General features: G+C 40.6%; 1 protein-coding gene across 1 annotated transcript; it reads right to left on the bottom strand.

The window, feature by feature from the left end:
- Positions 1 to 1,903: 1,903 nt before the first annotated feature.
- On the bottom strand, positions 1,904 to 19,526 carry noxa1 (NADPH oxidase activator 1). Its single transcript, XM_035164951.1, has 16 exons — positions 19,424 to 19,526; positions 17,525 to 17,699; positions 16,000 to 16,082; positions 14,720 to 14,828; positions 13,259 to 13,393; positions 10,726 to 10,833; positions 9,534 to 9,593; positions 9,393 to 9,430; positions 9,156 to 9,294; positions 7,602 to 7,670; positions 6,843 to 6,930; positions 6,508 to 6,602; positions 4,155 to 4,315; positions 3,656 to 3,764; positions 2,603 to 2,726; positions 1,904 to 2,452 (listed from the first exon to the last, which is right to left on the bottom strand). The coding sequence occupies exons 2-16, from the start codon at positions 17,696 to 17,698 to the stop codon at positions 2,355 to 2,357; spliced, it is 1,590 nt and encodes a 529-aa protein (XP_035020842.1). The 5' UTR covers position 17,699; positions 19,424 to 19,526; the 3' UTR covers positions 1,904 to 2,354.
- Between the last annotated feature and the right edge of the window lie 2,187 nt (positions 19,527 to 21,713).

The raw sequence follows: 21,713 nt of genomic DNA, 5'->3' as shown, positions 1-21,713 counted from the left end.
AACGAGGTCATTTACACCGTGTTGTTAGCCTAAATGTCAGATGATATCTTCCGACGTTGTGCATTCAGGGACCGTCGGAAATGCTAACGTCTGCAGGCTTAGCCACTTCTGTTGGACTTTTAAGCTTAAAACACGGCGGAAATTACCGTTTTGAGTTAAATATGATTGTCGGGGCTTCCGGACACTTGGATGACACCACACGAGCAGTATGGAGGCATGTTATGTTTTTTCTGTGTTTTATTATGTCTGAAGATAGATCACTAATCAGCTACACCGTTTACCCCTGAAACTCCAAATGTGTTTTGTGGACTCAAACACTTCACTCAATTTTCGTTTCTGGGTGAACTGTCCCTTTAAGGGCAGAGGATGTCACACCTTGTTAAGCCCTATGAGACAAAATGTGATTTGGGAATATGGGCTATTCAAATTCAAATTGATTGATTGAGCCTTTCACAGACATTAGTATCTGTTTATGTTTGCCGATATGAAAACTTGTATTGTACAGAATAAACAATGCAGAACAGATGTTCATTCATGTTTACATTTTACTTTAAAAAGAATCAAAAATCATGTTTATTCAAGTTCCATACATTTGGTCGTATTCGTGTTTTCTTGTTTTTATGGGTGTCGTGTTTGAGCTACTTTGACTTTTGAAGAACAGTAACAGGATAAAAAAAATGTATTCGCACAAAGCTGGAAAGGTTCAGAGAGTAATTTAAAAGAGTTTAGATATTCATCAGTCCACAGTTCTATAAATGTTTGTTCTGTGGCAACTCTGCCCAGAAGTGGGCATCCAGCTAAGATGACTCCAACAGCACAAAACAGAATAATCAGTGAAGTAAAAAAAGAAATAAAGAACTGTGGAGCAGCGCTCCACAGTTACAAGGAATCATCGCAGCTGGCTGAAATCTTTGTTCATAAGTCAACCCAACACACATCATAGTACATGATTGCATGGAGCATCACAGATGAAGCAACTGCTCCACACAAAACAAATCCCAATGCAAGCCTGACGTTTGCCAGATGTTATGTGGATAACATAAGGTATAAAAAGGGCAGAGGGCATCATCTCAGAGGTGAAGCATGGTGGAGAGAGCATCTGCCTCTGGGCCCGGACATCTCACCAACATCAAGGGTGAAATGAATTCCCAAGTTAAGCAATGTATCTTATATAATATCAGGGTGTGTTCACCAGCTGAAGATCAGTAGAGGTTGAGTGATGCAACAGACAAATGCTGAGCATCAACAGAATGATAAAGAAAACCCACCCGTTCGAGTCTGAGCCCAGAGCTTAGTGAAATGAGCTGTTGATAGCAAACACTATGAACATGTGTTAGTCGAAGCAGCTCTGTAAGGAAAATGGTCCAAAATCCATGGGTTCTCTTACTTCTCTTTCACCACTGTGAATGTTCAGTGGATGTGTTTAATAAGGATATGAAATATAATAATTAACATAAACACATTGCGTTTGTCTGTACTTGCGACTTGGATGAAGATCAGATCATAGTTTTTGATGAATTAACTAAACCAAGTCATTCCAAAGACACGTTTTTCTTGCCACTGTAGAGGAAGTCAAACCATCAGCGTGCACCAGTCTACCAGTCACATGGCCCCCTTCAGACCCTCCGTCACCCCACACAGTGACTGAGTCCAGATTTAGAGAGCATAAAGAATCCCCACTTATGTGGCAAAGTCCAAGCAACAAAATTGATTTGAGATACTGATAACTGTAATAAAGTTTCTGTAGACTGACGATGTTCAAGTCTGCACCAGCTCTGTTGCAAAGGCTGGAACCTCAAAGCTGCTGTGAGTGTCTTGGTGGCCTCCCTTTCACTGCACGTCTCACCATGATACTCAGTTATTTGAATTTATTCTAACTCCACACAGCTGGAAGGAGACACTGGGATCTTCAGAAGTTTTATTAAGATAATATATCAGAATACAATCTTAGCCCTTATGGCAGTCTATAATAACCTGTATACACTTTATTTTATTTATTTCACGAACATACATACACAAAGTCTCATACAGTCATCACAGGTGTCAGTATAAACCCTTATTTGAATAATACAGAGTACCTCAGGATTATTATAGTGATACTATAGGACATAAAAAACTGGAAAACTACAGAAGGTTTAATATATACATGCTCTTCATCATCATAGACATACTCGGAGCCACTATAGTAATATTACATTGATACCATATGGGACAGAAATATTTTTAAAGCACAATAAAGTCAGTGCTGAGTGGACTGTATGCTGCTATAAGGCAGCTGTGTGGCTGTTCTGAGGCTATAAACAGCCACCATTCACAGCTTTATTGGACATTACTGTACAGTAACTTGTCGGCTTTTAGGACTGGGTGATGTTGGCGTCCTCCCTGTAGGCGAAGCAGCTGGGGAAGATGCCAATATTTCCTGCACAGTGTCCCTCAAGCCATTCCTCATTAACTGGAGGAGTGAAAAGATAAAGAGGAGTGTGAGAGAGAAACAAGAGGCAACTCTGAGCAGAGGATGAAGCAGAGGGAGGAACATTTCATGTGCAAGTGTTTGAATGAATACAAGACGTTTTATGTCTCAGGTTGACCCGCAGAGCCTCACCTTCGCCCAGGATGTCAATGGTGTCTCCTTCACTGAACTCCAAGTCCTCGGGGCCCTGAACAAAGTAGTCATAGAGCGCCACCATCTGGTAGAGGATGGTATAGTTGGCCAAGGGGTCTTCTTTCTGTAACACAATACAGGGGAATGAGGGTACATTATTATTAGCTTAGCAGTTAGATAATTACCTGCTCCCTATTTCCTTATTTTTCATCATTAATAATCAAAAAGAATAGTGAATTTGAAGATATATCCTTAGAAAAGATAACTAAAAGATGATCTCTAATTCATTCCACTGGTGGAAATTGACCATTCTAGCACCATTTAATAACAATTACAGTTAAAACCTGAATTATTAGGAAAATTTGCTAATTGGAGTCTCAGGGTAAACAGCGTTGCAGCCGAATCCAATACAATTGAAGTAACTGGTGACTCGCAACATGACTTCATAAATCAACAGAAAAAACACAACATGCCTCCATACTGCTCGTGTGGTGTCATCCAAGTGTCTGCTAGCCCCGATTCATTCATAGTCTACTCGAAACGACGTCATTTACACCGTGTTTTCAGCCTCAAAGTCCACTGATTCACGTACCCTCAGGCACCTCGGGGCACCGCACACACTCTCACCCAGGGGCACGCATTTGTGTGGCTACGTCCGCTAGCACCGCTACTTCCTGGTAGCTGACATTTAGGGTTAAAACACGGTGTAAATGACCTCGTTTCGAGTCAAATTTGAATGTCGGTGCTTGCGGACACTTGGATGACAGCACACGAGCAGTGTGGAGGCATGTTGTGTTTTTTCTGTTGGTTTATTACGTCTGAAGAAGGGGTCACTTTGGCTGAAACACTGTTTACCCCTGAGACTCCTAAAGTCTTTTGTGGACTCGAACCATTCACCCACCCCTCCATCGGCATAGTGGTGAGTAGATGATGGGTGAATTTTCATTTTTGCATTTTTCACTTTAACAATGGTAGGGGGAACCCACAGATGCGCCTCACTATTGTTGTTTTTCAAGCCCTGATGTTAAGTGTGGTTGTTGGATTAATGCTCACCTGACACCACAGGATGGCTCTGCCCGCCTCAGCCACCTCCTGCATGGTGCAGCCTGGCTCAACCTCCCCTCTCAGTGGTATCAGCACCTGGGAGCCATGTGGCTTATGTCTGATGAGAGACAAGGAGTAGTGAGCGGGAGCAGGGGACCAGTTGGAGAGACGAGGGCATCATGGGGGTCATGGGATCAAAAATGAATGAAATGACTTTATTCCAAAATGACTCAGATAATAACAGGCCTTAAAGCAAGGCTATGATACATGACATTTAATATCGAATTCTATTCTAATTTTGACAACGATGCTGTGTCAACTCTATTCTGAGGTTTATTGTCCGTGAAGCTGCAGTCGCATTGTCCTATATCTCAAGTTAGGGTTTCTTAGCCAGGACAGATATTGGACCCACAGGGGGGAGTGGACAAAGAAAGGCATATTTTTAGAGATGAAGCATCATTTGCAGAGATACAGGGAGACAGAAATGGGTTGGCAGGCGTGTGGTTACCTGAGGCGCAGCTGAGACGCAGACTGACCCAGTTTCTGTGCGATCTGTTCCTTCACCTCATGGTACGGTGCGTCCAGAGGGACAGACAGAGCCACAGTGTACGTGTAGTGGACCTTTACCACCACAGAGTCAACCTCCTCCAGCTGAGCTGAGCTGATGGGCTGGAAGCAATAAGCAGAAACACTTTAAAATATAATGTAAATGCAGCTAATGGATCATATAAAACCTTATTAAAAAATCTCTATCTGTTCCAGTCTGTTTGAACACTTTTTATATAGTCATTATTCAGGAATTACTAGTATTAGTATGAGTAGTGTCCTGCTCCTATAGTTCTGATTAGTGCTTGTAACTCCAGTTGTTTTATTATAGATTTATACTGCCAGTAGAAGTAATTACTTAAACTATGTTACATGGACGGGATCAGCCAACATGTTTGGGGGGCCTAAACAGAATAAAATAATTCAAAATCATATTTTAAAACACTTGAGTTAGGTAGTTAGGTAACTACTGTAATGGTTTATGTTTCAAAACATGTGCTGGCCATCAGTTTTAGAAATTGTAATAATCAAATAAAGAGATTTAGGATCACTACAGTGTACCTCTCTTGTAACATGCACATTTTAAAATACTGTGCATGAGGGTGGTTTAGTGGCTGAGGGGTCTGGGAGTTGAAGATTCAGGCCACCATGGCCCTCTGTCAGCCCAAGGGCCCCACACAAGCCAGTACATCCGCTTGTGCTTGGGATGCTTGTGGATTATTATGAAAGACATTCTGGAGGAAATCTACCACTTGTTTTTTGAGTGGAAAGATTATAAATTAACTAATAACAAATATTCATTAAATATAATGTGTCCCATAGGCTATATTTATCTTCAATGCAGATTATAAATACTGATGCTGATGTGTTTTTCAGAAATACATGAGATATGGACCCCTTAAGACCAGGATCAATGAGACATTTCAAGTACTGTGAATGCTGCCTGCATATGATAATGTGTTTGGTGAGTGTATGTTGTCAGTGTTTCACTTCTTCCAGCCTCTGCATTCATTTCACTGAGACTCAGGGAGGGGTCCCCCTAGAGGACAAAAAACACTGCACTTGTCTCCCACAGCACAGTAAACATGGTAAAATGCTTCTTAATGTGCCCACACAAAGGAAATAAATCTAACACAGATCTGTAATGGCTCTCTAGAGTACATCAGTGCGCCATAGAGCTCCTTTGTATGTGATACTCTGAAATGAGGTGCTTTCAGTACAGCAGAAATCGTGTTAATGCTGTAAAGATCAACCATAAGAAAGAAAACATGATGAAATGATCTTTAAATGAATATGTAATGCTGTGTCCTATTAGCTGCCATTGCAGTGTGGTGAGGGTTGTGTATTGGTGCCATTTAGATCATTTAGATCAGGCTGCTGAAGGAGAGATAAGAGGAAAACTATCACAGTGAAAACAGCTGAGGCAAAATCTTTTTCGTGTTCCATAATGATGTCATATTTTCTTATGTGTTGTGTTAATATTCTTACAGTTGTGTGATAAAAGAAGCAGCATTGTGTTCAGTTTGAAAAGCAGCCACAGAGAGCGGATGAGCTGCAGACTCACTGTCACCTTCCTCTCATGTTAGAGGATGTGAGAGGAGCTGAGCTGATGAAATAAACCATCAGTAGCATCATACATGTCAGACTAACATGACGCCTGCAATAAGACCAGTCAATCTGAGAGTGACAGCATGGTTTAATACCTGTGTTCTCAGTTTTAGTACTTTAATGCTTGGCCTGTTTTCTGATCGTGCCTTTATGTTCAGTTTGACCTCAGTGCTGCAGACGGGGTTGGACAGGATTACAGGTTATTCTCATTTGACTGTCTTTTATTCTGAAATGCAGATATACAGTAATGCTTTCTCAGAGTAGGGACCAGAGTAAAATGGCTTTGCAGCACCATTGGCAATAGGCACATTAAAAGGCTAAGGGAGCCCACTGAGACTGGTTACAGGGCCCAGCTGCATGTGTTGGGCCCTGCAGCTGCTCACAGCACTTGGTTGGGGAAAGGTGGTGGTTTTATTGCTGAGAAAGTTCACAGATTTCAGATAAAACATGTTTAAACATCTTTAATCAAAGCACTTTTGTTGTTTAACCTCCCCTGCTGTTGATAAACCTTCATCTACTCACTCGTTTAGAAATGTTGCTTTTGAACAGAATCCAGCTAGCGATTCGATATTTGCTGTTTAGTTGTATATAAATGTAATTTGTAGGACGCAGCGTTACATAAGCTGGATGTGTGAGGCAGTGAAGGACTATGATGTGATTCCACTGTTCAGCTTGCACAGATGAATCAGAGGGGGATACTACTGTACCTGCTCGCTGGCAGTGTTGGGAGGCTCTGAGGCTGGCAACGGTGCGTGGGTGGGAGTGGTGTGGGATGGAGGTGGAGTGTCTGAGGTAAAACGTACTGTAGGGAAACATACAGGAACAGTCTGAGCACAGAGCACACAATGCAAATGTGATAGAAGGTTACGCAGCAAGATCCGTTCTTGGAATTGTCATTTATCTATCTATCCAGCATTTCTCAGGATGTCCAGCTTCAAAACTAAATGTTAGTTACAGAAGAGCTTGTCAGAGCAGATGAGTGGACGGACGCTGAAGACGTCTTTGTCTCCTGAAGCAGGAGTGATTTAGAAAAAAAGAGTACCCCGAGGAGGAACTGCAGGGTCGTGCTGGCCCTGTGGACGGGTGGGTGGCTTGAGTCCGGGGGGGAAGGGGATTCCACTGGAAAATTTCTATGGAAGAAAACAAGACAGGAGGGTCAGTGAAAGAGTCATTTTTAATAAGGTGAAATAACAGGATATTGTTTAAAGAGTACACTGATCAGAAACTGATTCCCCTGTCATACGGTGTCTTCTCTAGAAGTCAGAGAATGACGACATAATGCATTTTTTTCAGGCATCTCTGCATTCTACAGCACTATGGTCATGGCCAATCAAATGGTAGGAATGATGTCATCATTGATCATCATGACGTCATTATGACAGTCAGAGAATGACAATTATATTGTGGAGTAATGCATAAACTTTTGCTACCGATAAGATTAGATACATGATCTACAGCTCATTTTATTGTATAAGATGACATCATTATTATTACTGTGTATAAAAGTTAGCATTGTTGGGGTTTATCCAGCATCATAAAGGGTATGCATCACCCTTCTGATGCTTTGAATGTTTTTCTGCACCACAGTGAGAAACACATTGAATTTCTCCTTCAGCAGGAAGCTTGTATCTGTTGTTGTAAGGAGTACATTCTCATGTATTTTTTGTGACACATTCATTTTGATACAGTATGTTTGATCAGTCTGTGTTTCAGTTTGTTTCTCCTCTCAGCACAAGCTTGAAATATCAACATCACTTCAGTCAATATCATGAAGTGTATTTTTACATGGACAAATACATACATTCTCCTTTTTGCCTTTGGACATCTTGACATCTAAAGGTTCAAGCAGGGACACTGGCAGATGTCCTCTCTGAAAACAAAAAAAGACAAAAAATCAAACATCCCTGACATGTGAAATACACTGTCGTGAAAAATACTCCAGAAAACCGGGTCATAGACGACCAACCCTCAGTGTTGAGTCTGTGAATTACTGTTTTTAAATGATCTGAACTGGAAAGGTTGCAAACTATTTCACATGGTGGGTTCGAAAGATCAAGTTTCATTAATCTTGATTAGCCATCCTTATTGTTAGAAACATTCTTACTATAAAACTACCTTTTATAGCCCCTTTATGTTTTTAGACATGTTTACGGAATTAAGTTAACATAGTAAGGGCACTAAGCATTTCGCCCTCCATATTTTAACAGAGTGGAAGAGGCTTTGACACATTTGGCATTTTGAGACATAAAATGTAGAAGAACAAACTATTAAATGTATTAACCAAATAATAACATTTGATCTGTTTCATAGAATATTTGCAAGTCTCACTAATCCATTAATGACAAAAAAATATATATATATATTATGAATGCTCGAAACTAGAAATATGAATTACAGATATTAACAATTTGACATATGTACAGTGTGCAAGTAGTTGTCCACAGAAAGTTCAAGGTGAGAACATTTATGTAGTGCAATGATTAAAGCTTGCGCCAAACGAGCCAGGAGTCAAACTTAGAATCTTCTCATCCGTAGTCAGATTGGTTATCCATTGCACCACTGGCCCTGCATCACTATGTTTAATTGAATGGAGTCAGTTGTAATAAAAAAGTCAAACTGAATCATTTCCCTCTCTGCTGCTCCCTTCGACAGTGTGAAGCATCTTTCTCACTGCTCTCATCAAATTCATTTACAGCAGCAAGCAGCTGCCCTGTTAGTTCTATACACTATATAGTGGTGTTGTAGAAGTTATAATTTTCAAACAACTATATACAAAAAGATACTGACTTTGATCAGACACCAAATGCAAGATATCATAGATTTGTAACATTTCTTTAGTTTTCCCAGGTCTTTCTGGAGTATTGCAGGAGAACAGTATCCACCAGTGGAACACTTTGCAGTACATAGTATACTACATTAATCCAAATTGAAGACCTCATGTGTAAGATGGATTTGGAGCATGTCACTGGTCTCACCAAACAAGCACAGACAAAGCCACAGTACACCAGCTGCCCTGCAGCAAACAGCAGACAGAGGTAACTACTGAATGGTGAACATAGTGGAGCATTTCACCTCCTCCACAGATGTTTATCTCAGGGGCTGGGAGGAAGAAACCAGAGCTAAGAGGAGACTAGATGTTGTACCTTCACCTGGTTGATACAAACATTGGGTCTGCTGAAAATGTTTAATACACAACTGGTTATGTTCACTTTATAAAGTCTTAACATGTAAATGCATTGTTTACAGATTGATCTTCCTGCTAACTTTAAAACCAGTCAGGGGACCTCACAACACTTGAAGTCCCTATAAGATTTACACTGTATCTTTGGTTCATTTCAGATATGTCCTCTCTCACCTTTCCATCAAATATAACAGTTGCCATCCCATCCCGGTCCTCCTCGCCGAATAAAAACACTTTGGCCCCTCCCGGCACAGTCAGCTGTCCTTGGCCCCGAGCCATGTAAGGGACACGTACACGCATGTATCGAGAATCCCTGGCAGGTGGTGTAAGACAAAATCAGTCATGATCCTCACACAGTACAGGAGCCAGCTCAGGTTAAGATATGTCTATTTGATTGGTGATGATACTCACTGAGCTCCATCCATCTTGGGCTCATAGAAACCAGGTTTCTGTGGAGAAGACAGAGGGACAGTTATCAAAGGGACAGACTCACAACAAAATATTGATTTTCCTGACTCTTACTTTCTGTATTTTTTTCTTTTACAGTCTTACCTGTAGCCTCAGAGGTTCAAAGCCTCCATAATCATCATTAGGAATCATGGAGGAGATCACCTGCAGGCAGAGCATCATATATTACTGAATTACACTTATACAACTTAACATTTTAATACTAAATATAATTAACCATATATTGTGTTCGAAATAATCATTGATCACTGACCTCTAAAATTTCAAATGAAATTACTAATAATTATATAAATGATATTGTATTTTGTCACAGGGAGCTTTCGGAACCAGCCTTGTTGTAACCAAGCCTCTGTTTCCACAACTTTCAAACCTGCTTCATATCATAAAGTGACGACAACACATGACTGAAAAAAGGAATCAATTCTAAATGTAAATCTCAGGCTTTTGAGTGTCCTTGAGTTGTTTTAATTCACTTTTAGCATTTTATCTTTATTTTATTTTATTTTCCTTCATAGTGTGTTGGCTGTGGCTGAGGGGGTAGAACGGTCGTCCTCGAACCAGAATGTTGGAGGTTTGATTGCAGTCTTCCCCATCTGCATACTGAAGAGTTTTGGGCAAGATACTGAACCCAAATTGCCCCTCATAGAAAAAAAGTGCTGCCCATAGATGCACTGTATGAATGTGTGTGTGTGAATGGCAATAAACTGTACTGTAAAGCGCTTTGAGTGGTCATCAAGACTAGAAAAGCACTATATAAAATACAAACCATTTACCAATGCTTTAATGTGATTTTTGTACTTCTCATCTACATTCTGATTGTACAACACATTCATTAGTGTGTAAGATTTAACAATATCTAGTGGTGAAGTGTCATGTTGCAGCTGAACACCCCTCACCTCACCCTGCCCTTCCAAACATGAAAGAGAACCTGTGGTAACCTTCAGATGTCATAAAAACCCCAAAGGTGTTTAGTTTGTCCAGTCTGGGCTACTGTAAAAAAGATGGCCGCCTCAGAGAGGACCCACTCCCGATGTACATATAAAGTATTTCAATATAAAGGGCCCATTCTAGGGTAAAGAAAACAATAATTTGTACAATTAACATTTTTTTATATTAAGTTTTTGCCAATAGATCCCTTTCACCTAAATCTTACACACTGGACCTTTTAATGTGCTTTAAAAATACACTTGACTTGACCTGTATTACTCACTATATTAGTGATATTTATTCTCTCATCAGTTTTATAATAGTGAAAATACGAGTGGGGACACTTTACCTTTGCTTTGCCCAGGAAATCTCTCTCCGGCAGCTGCTCCACATCCTGCTTCTTGGGACGAAACACCACATGCCCAGGCACCAGGATGGGAGCCAGGACCTCCTTTCTCTGTCAGGAAAATCAGAGAAATTAGTAGAATATATTAGAATTCAAAATGAAAACCACAATGCTTGTGTGTGAGCAGTACCCCATCCTCATTACCCCCAACCTCAGCTGCTCCAATGGAGCTGCTCAAATATCCATCCATTTTTGAGCACTGCTGAATGCAGATCACTAATCGGGGTTGAAGAGGTTGAAGAGATATTTTGCCTCAGAGTTCCCAGGTCTGGACCTGTATCAAATATTCTGAGGCTGTTCCACACATTTAAGGCCACAGGAGTGCATGGCACATCCAAACTAACACTGATGGGTGTGCTGTTAATACCCTGCAGCTCTGCAGTGTGTGAGTGTATGAGTGATAGAGAATAGAAGTACTAGGTCAATGTGACTTGGTTGTGGTTAAGACTAGAGAAGTTATAATTTTGCCTACGTGTGTTTGTATATTATTTTTGCAGTAGTTAACCAAAACTCTTGCCACTTTTGTACAGACAGTGAGATTGTGTGACAGTAGGGGAAACTGGTGATGGTAGTGGCCTTGCTAATCTTTTAATTGCCTCACTAAAAACTACGTCACTGAATCCAAATAGAAAAGACGCCACTATACTGTATAAACCTGTTTCCACATGTTTTCTACAACATTAAAAAGATATCTATACCAATAGTTATGGAAAAGAGACATTCTGATTTGGGCAAAATCACACATTCGTAGTTATAACACTCATACATTGTAATTGTAATTTGTTATAAATAAGTATCATTTATGAGGACTTTGTGAATGTAGTTTCATCAGATTTGACTGGAAACATAAGCAAACAATCCTTCTTCAGATTTTGTTTTACAGAAATTGTTAAATCCTGATTAGTGTGTGTGTAAGTATGTGAAGCCAGCTGAGCCCTGACAAGAAAAACACAAATACAGAAATGTCTCATGTGTAATCATCATAGCTGCGCTAGGCCTGGCACTAAATGATCTAGCCTTCTGCTCATGATGACTGAGGAATTCGATTTTCAGGGCCTTCACAAGGTGAGAACAGGAAGTTTCATTAAGCTTGAAGGTTCTTTCTTGACACTGAAAAATGTACTTTGATACAGAAAATTCTTAAATGAAAATTCGATTTCATCATTCAGTCACTGCACACAACAGTTTGTAAGTTTGCATTTACTGCGTTCTTTGTGAAGAAAGATGTGTTTGCCGTACAACTGTGTGCATTTATAATTGTTGTCGCTTTGTGACAATTGATAACACAACTTGAAAGTAGTCTTAGATGTTCCAGACCCATGTTACAGCTCCACATATGAGCAGTATAGCAGCAACACCAGTTGTGTAACTGTCAGTGGTTTAGAGCACCAGTGTGTTGGATTTAGTGGCATCTAGTGGTCAAACTTCATATTGCAACCAACTGAATACCTCTCCCCTCACCCTTCATGAGAAAGACAGATAAATGAAAAGACAGATCCTCTCTGGAGCCAGTGAAACATTGATCATAGTGAAGGGCCTACCTTAAGGTTTCCTAGCACAGCTTACAGCTATAGTTCTCGAGCATTTCTTCTTCTTTCATATCCAGGCAAAATTATTGTACACTGAAATATCCTTAACTAAATCGATATGTGGATAAATCAAATGGAATCAAACCCAGCCCTCAAGAAAGGTATAATAGGTGTATTATTGCTGTGCCAAAAGGCGCTGTGAACATTTTGGGGCGCACCAGTGCAATAAATGTTAAACGTTAGTCTGGAGACCTGACACAAAAAGTTATGAATTACGTTTTAATTTTTGAAATCATTTTTATGCACTAATTTCTCAATACAGAGGTAAATTCTTTACCCCCAAAAAAATATTAAAATAACCTCCAGAATCTTAATTTTCGCCGTTGGCGCAGGTGTCAGATGGTGGGAATTATGAGTGTGTGACACATCGAAGACCTTGATTGACAGCCAGTGTGAAGGAGAGCAACTTAAAAAAAAGAGAGAAACGCTGGTAAAATGGATGATCCCAAGGGTTTTGCATTAATGAGAATATAGGTGTGCCTTGCGATTTTGGCTTGCCCTTCAGTGTGAAAAAGGTTTGTAAAGCACTGCTCTTCTAACTTGTTGTTACTAATACCACCTGCACCCACTTTAATTGGGTTTCCCTGCCATTGCTCCTACATCATAAGCCGCACACCACTGTTGCCAGATGGAGCACAGCCAATGACTCAGTCACTGATTTCCAGGAAGATAAAGTTGCCATGTCCTTGTACCTTTAAAGAGGGTAGGACAGACCAAATGTCCCTCACCCTGCAGAACCATCCTCATGTTTCTATCCTTGTTAGGATGTCACGTTTGGCAAATGGGAACTACAAACGTGATTTGATTTGTGGGATTTGATTTGTGGAAACTTGTTACCAGTCCGTGTCATGTCCTTTCCAGTCAGTTGCAAAAGTTGTGACACTCACCAGGATGCTGTCCAGAGACACCTCGACGTTCCCCCCTCGACTTCCTCCTCTCTCCTGAGCAGCTGACAGCAGGACCTCCCTGGCCTGCTCCCAGTGGCCCATCCGACAGTACACAGCTGCTGCATTATATAACACCTGTGGGACACATTGCAATTATACAATCCCATTGATATTCATGTTACTGCAGTCTGAAACCCCGCTGTAGAGCATTCATCACCACTTACCACAGTTAACTCACAGCATGGGGCCAGTACCAATGACTCAGTGATTGCTTAACAAAAATGTCTGTCTTTTCCAAACCTACTTTCTGGTTTGAAAAAGAAAAGCCTCCCTACGCACTGAAGTCTTAAGACACTGCAGGGAGGTTTTGTCAGTGAACGCCACAAAGGTTTAAAAACAGCCCTATTATTTGAGTATTCATCAGGGTGATGTGTCTGTGCATTGATGCTTCTGTTAGAGCGGTGAGTTAAACAGCCAGAGACCTGTGCCAATTTCACAGCTCTTCCACCTTGAAGAATAAGGCTGTCAGAGAAATTTAGCAGGAGGCCTCATTTGTCCTGTGTTTTATTGTTGCTTCAAAGAAATCGTTTAACTACCCAAGTGCTCCAGTTAAGTCTGTTCAATTGTTAATTTGTTCTTTAATTCCTAATACGCTGCACTGTGAATTGCCTTCCCGTGAAGCCAGCACCAGAACAGCAGCTGCTTCTCTCACAAACAAGTGCTGAAGAGAATTTGCATTGTGCATTCTTCTGCAGAATAAGCAGTGATTCATGGTCAATTTGAACCTGTGTGTTTTGTCTCAATTTGTAGCACCAGAGATTCATTTGCTTCCATCCATGCCTATCCACTGATGTTTTACTCAGTCATAGCACCTTTAAAAATCTGCATCAGTCTTATAACACCCATGGAAAAGTTCTGATGACTTACACCGAAGTCAAAATCCCCCGCTGAATATGTACAGTTTGCCAGAAGTGCACAAGCACAGTCTATGTGAAGCTCCAGGGTGTCTTATCTGCCCTGGGAGAAATATGTTGTGTAACCTCTTCTTCAGCCTCCATCAATGAAGCTTTGTTAGCTCCCCGGTGAGTGTGGCGTTTGAACTACACAATGAAGGTGATGACACACCAGTTCTCTCTGTGTTCATTCCTCTCTAATGATAGACGTCATGGGGTTGGATTTCCTTTTTATTTCATTGCCATGTGTCAGAAGAAGCATGATGGATACTGGCGGTTCCGTGTGTGAGTGCAGGTGTGTGTGTGTGTTTGAGATTGTTTTAAATATCTCAGTGGGGACTTGATTACACATGACAAAAATGTAGAGACCATGGTAGAGACTTGGTTTAAGAGTTAGGGTTAAACTTAACAATTGACTGTCTGTGTGTGTGTGTGTGTGTGTGTGTGTGTGTGTGTGTGTGTGTGTGTGTGTGTGTGTGTGTGTGTGTGTGCGCGCGTCAGGTCAGACCTGCCAGCTGTAGAGTTTGAATCTCAGTCCCAGCTGCGTGTAGTCAATGACGATGTTTCCTCTCATATGCTTCTGTGCCCAGATACAGTCGGACAGACCCTCCTCCAACCTGGAGACAGAGCGATGCAGGAAGCAGACAAACAGTAGACGATGAAAAACACTTCACTTTCGAAATGAACCTCCATCACCTCAGGCTGCAGAAGCTCCATGCTATAACCGAAGTGTAAAACCTGCATTGTTTTGCAAAGGTTGTGATGGGTGGGACTCTTTCTTCACTGGGTGCAGTATGAGTCTCTGCTGGTTGCCTGACAACCTCATAGTGACAAAAAGACTTCAGGAAGTGAATGTGTCTGAGAAATAACGTGTCAAAATCACACTTATTTACGAAGCCCAGTAGTTGATTCCCTCTGTTTCCAGTATTTACGCCAAGCTAAGCTAACAAGCTTCATATTTAAAAGATATCAGAGTGGTATCACACATGGTCTCATCTATCTCTCAACAAAAAGTGTCAAACTATTTATTAATACATGGTTAATACCTGGTCTATTCTATCATTATATTATTCTCTGGTGTATTTATTTTCAGCAACACCTCCTTAAGGGAGTCCTGTCCACTCAAACTGACTTCCTTCATACAACCGAAAGTCCATTGGTTTAAACTGACCCATCACTTACCAGTTTCAACCGGAATTACACCAAATTAGTGGAGTTTAATGGAGTGTAGCACGGCAGTATTGTGTAGTGCAGTGTAGTGCAGTGTTATATAGTGTAGTGCAGTGCAGTGCAGTGTAGTGCGGTGTATTGTTGTGCAGTGTAGTGTAGTGTTATATAGTGTAGTGCAGTGCAGTGTAGTGTGGTGTAGTGCGGTGTATTGTTGTGCAGTGTAGTGTAGTGTTATATAGTGTAGTGCAGTGCAGTGTAGTGCGGTGTAGTGTTGTCCAGTGTAGTGTAGTGTAGTGCAGTGTAGTGTTGTCCAGTGTAGTGTAGTGTGGTGTAGTGTTGTCCAGTGCAGTTTAGTGTAGTGCAGTGTAGTGCAGTGCAGTGTAGTGTGGTGTACTGTTGTGCAGTGCCATGTAGGGTAGTATAGTGTAGTGTTGTGCAGTGTAGTTTAGTGTAGTATAATGTAGTGCAGTATAGTGTTGTGCAGTGTAGTGTAGTGCAGTATAGTGTAGTGTGGTGTAGTGTAGTGCGGTGTAGTGTAGTTCAGTGTAGTGCAGTGTAGTGCGGTGTAGTGTTGTGCAGACTGTAAGTCAGTGTTAAGGACTGTGTCATGGCTCCTACCTGCCAATCTGCATCATCACTCCTGCTCTCTGGAAGAAGCCGACAGCAAGACGTTCATCCTTGACAATAGTGAGGTCTAAAGCCTGGAGATCAGCAAGGAGGAAAGACAAGTTAATATTGGATGTTTTTTTACAGTGTAGGTTTTCAGCAGTGATGATAGCCAGACTGATGTACATGAGAGGAGAGCAGATGCAGTTTTAACACTTTGCTCAAGAGACAGCTGCAGTCTCTTGAGCAAAGTGTTGTGCTGCAGCAGAAGGGTACATCCCAGACGTGACCTTGTGAAGGGGCTTTATGGAGTGTGGGTTTTGGCTTTCTTCCTGCTGCCATCTTTGTCACTTAATGGAGCCAAAGCCGGACTTGGGCAAAGGTCAGTAAGCCTACGTGAAGCTGGTAAACAGCCATGAGGTGGCACAGAGACTCGTTGAGGGTCACCACACAGAAGCTGAGCTAATACAACAGTAACATGTTACTTTAACAGTTATATTAAGACAGCTATAAAATGCTGTGATATTATATATTAGCATCTTACAACAACAGGACATGCTACATTGCAGATGGAGATTTAGTCACAGTGAATTGTGTATTGTGTATTGTGTATTGTACAAAATGACAGAATAAAACCAACGCCTTACTGCCTCAGGCCTGGTGCCGCTGAACATTGTAAATTTAGGATTTGTCTCAGTGCTGCTCTAGGCTTCTTTTTAATTGTAAAGTTTTTTTTTTTTAGGGTTACTTGTTACTCTTGCTTGAAGAATTAGTGTGGTTGCATCTTTCCTGAATTAAATATTAAAATGAGTTGGATAAAATCTTGTTTGAAAGCTTTGTTTGCTAATGTTTAACTACAATGGTCTTTGTCTGGACTAAAACTACACCGAAATATTTATGGTTTTCTTTGACTAAGATGAAACGACAACGTTCAGAGTTTCAGTCGACTAAAAATAGACTGGAATAGGGTGAGGTTGACAAATACGACTGAAACTAACGTAGACTTTTTTTATATCAGCACTCGGATTAAATCTAAACATAGTTGACAGAATGATTACCACTTGGGAGCCATTTGGTTTGGCAAAGAGCATCTCATTCTTCCAGAAAGCTATTCATACAACATGAACAACAAAAGTGGTTGAAATATCACTAGATTTTAAGATGAGTGAAGACTGTAAGAGATAAGATTAGGAATATAAATGGTTGTATGAGAAAAGTAATTAATAATTGTTTGCAACCAATCAGATGAAGGCAAAACATTTTAATCCGGGAATTATTCTTTTTTAAATTTAAGTGAACAAATAAATATTTTGCTCTACAATATTCAGAAGAGGTCAAATAGTCAACTGACGATTTCTTTCTAATAAACTATGACAAACTATGAAGTATGGTTATGGAACTTGCCTAATAATTGCTTCATAAATCATTCGTAAACTATTTACAAGCCATTTATAAAACCTACATTTAACGACAGTTTGAATAATTCAAAGTATATGGGCAGGAGTGTCAGGTTCTTCCCTACACACAGCACACAGACCTGGAGGGCCAGGTCCAGTTGTCCCAGAGCCAGGTGAGCTGAGGCGCTGTTGAACAGGGTGCGAGACGTGGGTTCACTAATCTGCTCGAGTTTGTCCAGAGCTCCTTGCCAGTCCTTGGCGTCCACAGCCTGCACGGACTCATCCCACAACTGTAGTAGCACAGTGTAAAGCATCCTGAAGACCAGAGAGAGGAGAACCAGAAGGATCGCTGACATAAATGTACAACAGTGGAGGTTGTAAATTCCTTTTGCTCTTCTTAAACTGCTATCAGTGACATTTTAATAGAAAGATAAAAGTAAGAAGTAAAAGGCTCTTGAAGTGAAGATAATTCAAAATCTCTCGTACACACACACACACACACACTCTCTCACACACACACACACACACACACACACACACACACACACACACACACACACACACACACACACACACACACACACAGATTAGTATCTTCATGTTTATTTTTGCATTTAATAAAACTAATTTAGTTTCAAACCACTTTGGATGTACCGTCATTGTCACTGAGGTACTAAATTCCCCAATATAGTGTTTCTACTGATATGAAATTTCTTTCCTGCCTTGTAATAAAAATGTTTATCCCTATTTATATATTTTTATGTTTTGATATATCAGATCAGATACTGTAAGTTGAAAATCCTCTCAAGATGATCGACACATTTGTGGAGAATAGTAGGTTGCATGTTAAATAAAGATAATCACTTGAAATAAAATACAAAAATTAATAAGAGAGCCAGAATGAAATGAATTGAATATCTTACTTGAGTAAAAGTGAAAATTCAACATCAAAGGTAAAACTTAGTACTTCAGTATGTCATTGGGTTATTATTACTGATAAATTAGCATATAACAATTAGCAACATTTTAAAATTGTAGCTACTCCAGGTGGTGATTTAAAGGTTCACTATTGTTGTAGTTAAATCTATACAGTACATCAGACTTTACAACATAAATCTTTCAAACTGCAAATGTAACAATAGCTGCCTGATAAATGTAGTGTAGTCAAAGTATGACGATATTCAGATGAAACAAAGGACCTCAAAACTGTATTTAAAGGTTCAGTAAGGGGAAAGGGATCTATTGGCAGAAATAAAATAAAAACTAATCCGAGGGATATTTTCACTTTTGTGTACTAGGGTTTTTTTCTTTACCCTAGAATGGGCCCTTTATATTGAAATATAAAGTATTTATATTTACATCGGGAGTGGGTCCTCTCTACAGAGGCCGCCATGTTTTTACAGTAGTTCAAACTGGACAAACTAAATATCTTTTGAGTTTTTATGACAACTGAAGGCTATCACAGGTTCTCTCTCATGTTTGGAAGGGGAGGGTGAGGTGAGGGGTATTCAGCTGCAACATGCAACTTCACCACTAGATGTCACTAAATTCTACACACTGAACCTTTGAGAACAGCAAATGTAATCAGTATATCCAGTATATAAATTCATTGATAAATCACAGTGATTTCATTATTTTGCCAACAGACAATATGCGTGTAACTCACTATCACAAAGAGAAAAATAAGGTTATAATTTCAGTGTTAATTTAAATGAAAGAATTAGGCAAAGGTAAAAAGGGACTGTGGTAGAATGAAGAATATGTAGACTGCAGCAAAGACAAATGCAAACATTCTTTCCTACACCAGATCGTACCTGTTTGCTACTGAATGAAAATGTATAAATAACAAGAATAGGATTTAAAAAATGAAAAGAAAGGAGAGACCAACAGGGAAACGGCACTAATGTTAATCAGTAACACTCTGCACACTTTTACTGGAATACTTCCTTGTCCTTTCATCAGTCACTGTCTGCTTGAGTTGTTCAGCTCAGTTCATGAAGGTTGAATAGTTCATAAGAAAAACGTTATAAATCACCTACCTGTTGCGTCTGAATGAGCGGCCTCTGAGAGTTCAGTCAGTGTCCAGCTGAGCCTCGGTGCCTGCTGTCTCACTCACTGTGCCTACAGGGAAACAAGGGGAGGTAAACCAGGCCTCCTGCAGAGACTCCACCCAGCTGCTACAAGGAAGTTTTCTGTCCACGCTCCTCAGAAAGGATCCGCAGAGGCACACCAGCTCTGGAATTCACCTGCCAATGTGGCACGTACACACATTCAACACACATGAGTCACACAGGATTTTAATAAAGATTGATGTTATTATAGTATTCAGCACAATCATTCATACCATGTCAGGTAAATTGTAAATAACTGAAAAATACAGCAAAATGATCTGTTGTTCTGTGGTAAACTTCTGACAGAACAGGTGCAGAATTTCCATGACTTTCACAGTCATGGAAATTGTATTATCTGTGTAATAACAATAGAGGCAGCAGGTTTCTGTCAGGTGTCATTACAGTGAGTCACTATATTATCTTAACACACTAACTGGAAGCTATAGAATTACATCACAGAGTTACTGAAAGGTTTTCAGTGAGATCGATCCATGCAGGGTGAACTTTGACATCTTTTTACGAGGGGCAAAGAAGGAAGTCAGGAGAAGAAATGAGCTTGCTTTCCAGAAATCATCATGAAGTAGTCCAGATGGATAAGACAGGCATGTGTGCAATGCTTAAAAACAAGGAAAAATAATTGGGGTTGACTAACCCGATTCACAGGTTGTTGCAGTACTACACAGTGTGGCCCCACCCTTCACAGAAACTCCTCAGATACAGATCACAGCAGGACTTCATGTGGAGGAAAATATTTTGAGGAATCTTCCCCTTAGGTAAAAGCACCGCTGCAACAATGTAAAACAATGTCTGACCATTTTACAAGTACTTTCTCTTCTTTGTATATATGTGAATTACAGCTGGAGTCTCACATTAATGATCAAAAGTTATTAATGCGATACAGCACTCGCACTGTTATTGGGCGACTTAATATTGTATCTGGGAAATTGTACATGTTGTTTTGTGACCCAATACAGTGTTTAGACTGACAAATTTTAAAACAGCCTATGGGTCGTACTAGACCCCAAGGAGCTCAGTGTGCATGGACACAATCAAGTTTTGGGGGTTCAAGAAGAGCCGGGTACATGCATTCAGTTCACAATTAAATCTTTATTTATTAATGGGAAGACTGGAATGGAGGACCAGTGAAAGGAGAAAATATATAGACGATTTAACATAAATAGCCGGGACTATCTTGTAGGCAGCGTGCTTACCACGGGGAGATTCTATCGCAAACCCCAATAGGCACCACCACGTGAGCACACTGATCACTACCACTGCAACTCACACTGCAAGGACGAAACCACAACACACTGTTCAAGTGACCACCACGCTTCAGGCCTTCCATACTGCATGTAAAGGGCTGTGAGTCCGACATCAAGTCGTCCAGCTGCCTAAAACAAGGAATGAGTGAGACTCATTTGGTTCATATTTTAAGAAACAATCAATACGATTATTAAAGGTCAAACAGTCCATCAGGACTCTGATATATGAGATGTCGGACCAAGAGTATAAAACAAATGCAGAAACAGCAATCTGGCACTAGATCTTGCTCAATCTGGGGCCCCACTTTACAGCGACAATAGATGGCTGACCCTGCACTGTGGCTCAAACAGGGGAGGCAAACCCTGAATCTTCTCCTCTCAAGCATGGGGCCACAGAGATATGCACAAACCCAGCAGTCACCCTCTACCAGGCATCAGACAAAGGGGCAGTAAGTGTCCCCCGGCCCTTATAAAGGTGGGGAGCCCTCCAGTCCCACCTACCAGGGCGCTGCTCTAACTCCGAGCTGTCAGGCCTCACGTGTTGGACGATTATTTTCTAATATAAATATGAATACATAGTTTTTATTTGTATACCGTGTCATCATTGTATCACATGTCTTACTTTATAGTTTGTATGTTGAGTACAAAATGTGTTCATTCATACAACTGACTGGTCACTGTGGTGTCGATCATGTTGTTCCAACACCCACATACAGACAGGCTCTGGAACCATGGTGCGTGACGTCACAGACACTTACAGACAGGTATGTCACTACAATCTGATGAAACTATATTTCTCGTTTTTACCGCTGTTGTGGAAAACATTGGCAGAAAAATATGTTGGTGCTTCAGCTCCATTGGCACCTATTCAACCTGGGCTACCTCAAGAGCAGACGTTTTCATATTTATGAATTTCTCTTCTCCAACGAATTGATCCAAAATATTTGTTCCTGTTG

This window comes from Hippoglossus stenolepis, chromosome 9, assembly GCF_022539355.2.
Source record: "Hippoglossus stenolepis isolate QCI-W04-F060 chromosome 9, HSTE1.2, whole genome shotgun sequence".
Taxonomy (NCBI): domain Eukaryota; kingdom Metazoa; phylum Chordata; class Actinopteri; order Pleuronectiformes; family Pleuronectidae; genus Hippoglossus; species Hippoglossus stenolepis.
This window is presented reverse-complemented; position numbering and strand designations above follow the sequence as displayed.

Coding starts and splice junctions, on each gene's coding strand:
- noxa1 (XM_035164951.1), bottom strand. CDS start 17,698: ATGCTTTACACTGTGCTACTACAGTTGTGGGATGAGTCCGTGCAGGCT. Junction 4,316..6,507: donor CCAACACTGCCAGCGAGCAG/GTACAGTAGTAT, acceptor TATTGCTTCCAG/CCCATCAGCTCAGCTCAGCT. Junction 2,453..2,602: donor CATTGACATCCTGGGCGAAG/GTGAGGCTCTGC, acceptor TCACTCCTCCAG/TTAATGAGGAATGGCTTGAG.